The sequence below is a fragment of the Littorina saxatilis genome, linkage group LG17, assembly GCF_037325665.1.
Source record: "Littorina saxatilis isolate snail1 linkage group LG17, US_GU_Lsax_2.0, whole genome shotgun sequence".
NCBI classification, from domain to species: Eukaryota; Metazoa; Mollusca; class Gastropoda; order Littorinimorpha; family Littorinidae; genus Littorina; species Littorina saxatilis.
The window spans coordinates 48,143,589-48,150,992 of record NC_090261.1 but is presented as its reverse complement, the minus strand read 5'-3'; the positions used below and the strand labels follow the sequence as shown (position 1 = coordinate 48,150,992).

At 43.2% G+C, this 7,404-nt stretch overlaps 1 protein-coding gene across 1 annotated transcript in view; it reads left to right on the top strand.

Annotated features, from left to right (window-relative positions):
* LOC138953587 (uncharacterized) overlaps positions 1 to 4,764 on the top strand; it is a 10,965-nt gene extending 6,201 nt beyond the window's left edge. Inside the window, exons 9-12 of the mRNA XM_070325440.1 lie at positions 672 to 843; positions 2,146 to 2,256; positions 3,513 to 3,731; positions 4,387 to 4,764. Coding sequence (XP_070181541.1) covers positions 672 to 843; positions 2,146 to 2,256; positions 3,513 to 3,731; positions 4,387 to 4,611 — 727 coding nt within the window. The 3' untranslated portion in view covers positions 4,612 to 4,764. The remainder of the gene's footprint in view (positions 1 to 671; positions 844 to 2,145; positions 2,257 to 3,512; positions 3,732 to 4,386) is intronic.
* Positions 4,765 to 7,404: the final 2,640 nt, after the last annotated feature.

The following is a 7,404-nucleotide window of genomic DNA, read 5'->3' as shown; positions in this document are numbered from 1 at the left end:
AGCTCTTATGTCCTAAAAGATCATTACATTTCAGCGAAAAGTAATTACAAAGGTCAAATTTAGACTACACACGGAAGACATCGTCGCGTGGCGCTGTGCTGACCCATGTTTCTCAAACTGAAGGAACTTACATAAAAACTAGGGAGAGAGGTCACAAACCTTCAGGTATTGGCTCTAAACATCATTTTCTACGATCTGTTTAATTTTGGAGTTAATAAGCAAGTCGCGTGGAGCGAAGTTAATACATAACAATGTGGGTCCACACGGTCCCACGACGTCTACAGAAGGGTATTCACGTTTTTCTTTTTTTGAGAAGCTTTAGTCCGCACAGTAATAATTAAAATAATAATTCAATTTAATTACTTTTCGCGGACATTTAACCACGGCGTCCACGGAAGGGGATGCACGTTTTTGCTTCTTTGGAAAGAATGGGTCTACGGAAGAGTATGCATATTTTTTCTTCTTTGAGAAGCATGGGTCCGCACGGCCCCACGATGTCTTCCGTGTGTAGTCGATAACCCGGTCGGGCGAAGGTTAAGAACAACTTTTAGGCATTGCAAGTAGTTAGTACCAACGGACACGAGTGGAATCCAACAACTAAAATGCTGCTTCAGGGATGTATGTTCATCAACACTTTTTGTGTGTGGGTTAACCGATTTCTTGTTTCACAGCGTGGAGCACTGGGACGTGAACAACGAGAACCTGCACGGCACGTGGTACCAGGACCGTCTCCATGACCCTGACTACAACCTGGAGTTGTTCCGTATCGCTCATCGCGCCGACCCCAGCGTCAAGCTCTTCCTCAATGACAACACTGTCGTCAGGTCGGGAGGATTCACACAGGTGATACACAAATAGTCTTTTCTCGTCAGTATTCTACCTGTATTTATCAATCAATCAATCAATATGAGGCTTATATCGCGCGTATTCCGTGGGTACAGTTCTAAGCGCAGGGATTTTTATTTTTATTTTTTATGCAATTTATATCGCGCACATATTCAAGGCGCATGGATTTATTTATGCCGTGTGAGATGGAAAATTTGTACACAATACATCACGCATTCACATCGGCCAGCAGATCGCAGCCATTTCGGCGCATATCCTACTTTTCACGGCCTATTATTCCAAGTCACACGGGTATTTTGGTGGACATTTTTATCTATGCCTATACAATTTTGCCAGGAAAGACCCTTTTGTCAATCGTGGGATCTTTAACGTGCACACCCCAATGTAGTGTACACGAAGGGACCTCGGTTTTTCGTCTCATCCGAAAGACTAGCACTTGAACCCACCACCTAGGTTAGGAAAGGGAGGAGAAAATTGCTAACGCCCTGACCCAGGGTCGAACTCGCAACCTCTCGCTTCCGAGCGCAAGTGCGTTACCACTCGGCCACCCAGTCCACAATACGATATTTAGTCTAGACCGAACACATAATTCTATTTTTGCACATCTCAAGGACTCAGAGTACAATGCGGAATTTTTCTTTTGAGATGTTGTGTCGTGTTGTATCGTGTCGTGTCGTGTGGTGTGGTGTGGTGTTGTGTTGTGTTGTGTTGTGTTGTTGTGTGGTGTGTTGTGTTGTGTTGTTTTGTGTTGTGTTGTGTTGTGTTGTGTTGTGTTGTGATGTGTCGTCTCGTGTCGTGTTGTGTCGTGCCGTCCCGTATCGTATCAAATCGCACGGTATCGTACTGTACCGTACCATACCGCACCCCACTGCATCGCATCGCATCGTATCGTATCGTATCGTATCGTATTGTATTGCGCATCGCGGCATCGCATCGCATCACATCGCATCGCATCGTATCGTATCGTATCGTATCGTATTGTAATGTACTGTACTGTACCGTACCGTACCGTATCGTATCGTATTGTATCGTATCGTATCGTATTGTAATGCACAAATAAGCAGGATTTTTCGAGATTTTGTGTAATGCCACATAATATGCAAAAGACTTTCCGCCGACACAAGAACAAGCAACTGTGACACTGTTTTAGATACAGCTTGCACATTCTCCTCTACTGTCAGGAGCTACATATGCTTTCTTTTTGTCAACAATGAGCAATTACAGTTTTTGTAAATCAAGAATATGTTACTCTCAGAAAAAGGGCAAACTGTTTATCAATTGTCCATTTCCACGTCGTAGGCTTACTTGGACATGGCTCGCAAAGTCAAATCAGCTAACGTGGGCCTGTACGGGATGGGCGTTCAAAGTCACTTTATCGCTGGACGGGATCCCAACCCTCACCTCATTAAGGTAAGACACAAGTGAATGAAATACTACATAGTATGATAGACTTCTGGGTAAGATGGTATAACACTCAGTGTTGATAACAGTGAAACCTCTATTTGCGACTTCTGTTTCAAGACCCTCTGTTTTAAGACCATGTCTGTTTTCCAATGGTTTTCTCTTCATTAAATATATAAATCTATCTCCTGTTAAAGGACACCCTCCCTTTTTTTTCTTCATCTTTTTAAAAACAATTATTTTTCTATATTATTTTATATAACTATAAGTGGTCGTTGTCTATGAATTGTTTTTAAATGCTTGTATGTTATTTCTTACGAGAAAACTTTTTATGTAAAAGGTTAAATTTTAATGTCTAATGTAAAGCGCCATGAGACTGCCATTCGGCGGTGAACAGCGCTATAAAAGAATGTTTTATTATTATTATTATTATTATATGACCTGCATTTCTCAGATTTGTGGACATTGCTTTAATGTTACTGTATATATTAAAATTCTTAACTGGTGAGGTGTGGATGGATGCGAATGCTTGTCTTTGAAGCAAATTACCACATTAAGTTTGTTTGTTTGTTTGCTCAACGCTCAGCCGACCACGAAGGGCCATATCAGGGCGGTGCTGCTTTGACATATAACGTGCGCCACACACAAGACAGAAGTCGCAACACAGGCTTCATGTCTCACCCAGTCACATTATTCTGACACCGGACCAACCAGTCCTAGCACTAACCCCATAATGCCAGACGCCAGGCGGAGCAGCCACTAGATTGCCAATTTTAAAGTCTTAGGTATGACCCGGCCGGGGTTCGAACCCACGACCTCCCGATCACGGGGCGGACGCCTTACCACTAGGCCAACCGTGCCGGTACCACATTAAGTGATATAGGCTCACATCCTTCAAGACTGTTAATCCCCTAGGGTTGTTGTTGGTTTTTCGACAGTGCGCATGGGTCAGGGGATGAGAAAGTGGAACTGTCACGACTCACTGTAGACCTACCATATGATTCTTCTTTGATACCGTACGTTTTAAGGATATAAATAAGCCGCGTACATTGATGGTTGATTTTAATCGCTGCTGAGGTGTGGTTGCTTGACTGTTTGTTGTTGTTTTTGCTGCTTTGGGCTGTTTTTAGTTGGTTGAATTGTTGATAGGTTGCTTACTTGCTTCCGTCGTTCAGTTTTAAAGCTGATCAACACAAACTGTGTACACATCAATGACAATGTAGATGCCATATCCAAATAAGTACACGCATTCCTTTACCTTCAAGCTGCGTCTGGACCTACTGGCCCAAGCGGGAATCCCCATATGGGTGACGGAAATGGACCTGATGGCTGGAGACGAGAACACAAGAGCAGACTACTACGAGAGGGCGCTGCGAGCGCTGTACGGACATCCTGCAGTGGAGGGTATCTTACTGTGGGGGTTCTGGGACCAGAGGCACTGGAGGGGCGTCAATGCGTCGCTGGTTCAGGGTCCTGATTTGACGGTAGGTTATTGCTGTTCTTTAGTTCTTAACACATAATCACGTCATGTCCCAAAATAGTCACTAGTAGGCCTACTGGGGACAGTAATCGAAATTTAGCATAGCATTGCTGGGGTTATATGCACTAGTTGATCCCTTCTGTTGGGCTGTTTGTCTCTTATAATGAAAGTATAATTCGGTTCCCACCTTTGCATTTCGTATTGTTACTCACAGATCAAGAAGAAAACTAATGAACAAAGTACCTTCCAAATTTTACAATATTATGTCATCAATCAAACTTCTTCATTCAGAAGTTTTCATGATCTTGTTTTTCTTTATCTGCTGGTGATCTTGTCTTCTATCCCAATCCTTTTGCTTATTGCGAATAACAGCAGAGAAACTTGTTTTTCACGCACCCTGATTTCGCGCTAAGCATTTGAGTTTAACAAATTTCTTTATATTTTGCCAACGCAAGAAAATGACATAACACAGATACACCCACCCACCCCCACACACACACACACACACACACACACACACACACACACACACACACACATACATACACACACCATACACACACACACACACACACACACACACACACCACACACACACACACACACACACACACAGCCATCTACCCATGTGTATTTTCTTTCTTTTTATCTTTTCAAAGCCAAACGCGGCAGGGCGTCGTGTCCTTGACCTGTTGGAGAACCAGTGGATGACGGACGAGACGCACGAGCTGTCCCAGTCAGGTGATCGTTTCACTGTGCGTGGTTTCCATGGCGACTACGAGCTGCACGTGCGTTACCAAGGCCACGAGCGAAATGACTTGAAACAGACCTTTTCTATCAGTCCTAGTCAAGCGACGCACAACGTAAATGTTCATATTCACTAATACATTTGGCTGATTACTTTTTCTGTCTTGCTTCGTTTTATTATAACGGTAAAATGCATGGACTCGTGTAAAGGTCACGTATTTGTGAGGAACAACTTTTTTGTTTGTTTACGTATACGGGTTTACTTGTTGTTGATTAAAAACGTGGATATATTTACGTTTTCGTCAGTTTTGTCACACTGAAAAGAGAGAGAGAGAGAGAGAGAGAGAGAGAGAGAGAGAGAGAGAGAGAGAGAGAGAGAGAGAGAGAGAGAGAGAGAGAGAGTGGGTATTTGTGCGTGTGTGTGACTGTGTGGCCATTGTTGAAAGAAGTGTTTCTAAGCCCCATTCAGAGGGCGGGGATATAGCTCAGTCGGTAGCGCGCTGGATTTGTATCCAGTTGGCCGCTGTCAGCGTGAGTTCGTCCCCACGTTCGGCGAGAGATTTATTTCTCAGAGTCAACTTTGTGTGCAGACTCTCCTCGGTGTCCGAACACCCCCGTGTGTACACGCAAGCACAAGACCAAGTGCGCACGAAAAAGATCCTGTAATCCATGTCAGAGTTCGGTGGGTATAGAAACACAAAAATACCCAGCATGCTTTCCCCGAAAGCGGCGTATGGCTGCCTAAATGGCGGGGTAAAAACGGTCATACACGTAAAATTCCACTCGTGCAAAAAACACGTAGTGTACGTGGGAGTTTCAGCCCACGAACGCAGAAGAAGAAGAAGCCCCATTCAGCGTTCGCCGCAAACTGATTGTCCTTACAAGCAATACATAAGAAAACGTCTGTGGTATAAACGTACATGTACTATACATTCAGGGCAGAGAGGAGGGAGAGATAAAACAAAAACAATTCAAGCCAAAAGCACATTCAGAGCAAGAGCTTGTGCCAGAGATGCGCACACAGTGCCTCAGCTACTTGCACCAAAGCTAACCTTGCTTGTTAAAATGTGAAACTGACGGATCAAGTATTTCCCCCCTGCCCTCCCCTCCCACTCCCCTTGCCTTCTACCATTCCCCCATCGCTGCCAAACAGAGGGGCTAATGACTGTATGCCTAAAAGTTCAAGACGTCTAGAGTGAAGCGCATCATTTTTGAGACTTGATTGCACGGTCAACAGTGTAATTCAGCTCTGGTTATTCATACAATGGAAGTTGAAGTTTGTCAAAATGCGGAGCACAATCAGGAGACAGAAAGATAAGCAATATCCAACCTTATCACCAATCAACCTACTTATCACTTGCACCCAAAAGTAACCTTGATTCTGAAGGTTGTTCAGTTGCAAGCTCAACTATTTTTCTTACCACCACTCCCTGAACCTCGTCCTTCCTTCCATACTCTATTCGCCATTACTTCCTAGCGAAATGCAGTGCCAAAGAACGCCTAAGAGTGCAAACCATTCAATCAATCAATCAATCAATATGAGGCTTATATCGCTCGTATTCCGTGGGTACAGTTCTAAGCGCAGGGATTTATTGCTTTTTTTATTTTTTTATTTTTATTTTTATGCAATTTATATCGCGCACATATTCAAGGCGCAGGGATTTATTTATGCTGTGTGAGATGGAATTTTTTTTACACAATACAACACGCATTCACATCGGCCAGCAGATCGCAGCCATTTCGGCGCATATCCTACTTTTCACGGCCTATTATTCCAAGTCACACGAGTATTTTGGTGGACATTTTTATCTATGCCTATGCAATTTTGCAAGGAAAGACCCTTTTGTCAATCGTGGGATCTTTAACATGCACACCCCAATGTAGTGTACACGAAGGGACCTCGGATTTTCGTCTCATCCGAAAGACTAGCACTTGAACCCACCACCTAGGTTAGGAAAGGGGGGAGAAAATTGCTAACGCCCTGACCCAGGGTAGAACTCGCAACCTCTCGCTTCCGAGCGCAAGTGCGTTACCACTCGGCCACCCAAACCATTCATAATACTACATTGATGTATCAAGTTCTACGTGTTACTTGATCACATTAAAATAAATTATTTTTTAGCTCTGTTTATCCATAGACCAAGAACTAAGGTTCATTAAGATGTGGGTGAAATTATGTACACTTTTGTTTCCCTGGAAACCATGCTGTGAACATCCATGCACAAGGCTAATGTATTTTGAATTATGAAAATGTGTATGAGTGGAAATCTTATATGTAAGACTTTAAGGCACATGAAAAAGAATAGAAAACAAAGTTATGCGTCTGTGTGTGTAAGTCTGGGAGAAAACTACTCGAATTTGGCTGTTCACTGACGTGAACTTAAGTATTTACTCTTTTAGTCTGTCTGCCTGTCTCTGTCTCTGTCTGTCAATCTCTTTGTCTGTTTGCCTGTATGTTTCCCAATTCACACTCAAACACACAACACACAACACACAACACACACACACACACACACACACCCACCCACACACACACACACACACACACACACGTACACACACACACACACACACGCACACACACACACACACACACACACACACACCCGCGACAGGTTTGAGGGAAACAAATGTGCCTCTTTTCTTTTCCGCCTAATTTTACTGTGGATTGTGTCCCTTGCAACACCGTTGGAGGAAAATGATTGTGGCTGCACAAAACACATTTTTTTCCACACTGTTTCTATTTCTCTCATGGTTTTTATTGTATAATACAACTGAAATGTTTTCAAATCACGCATAATCTTTGAATATTATTTATTATAATTCAGAGATAGGCATGAATTCCTTTTTGAAAATGTACCGGATAATTTATTATGTTTTGCCCAAACCCCAAGTTATGCCAGTGATGTAAGGTTGATGAAGGGAGGCAA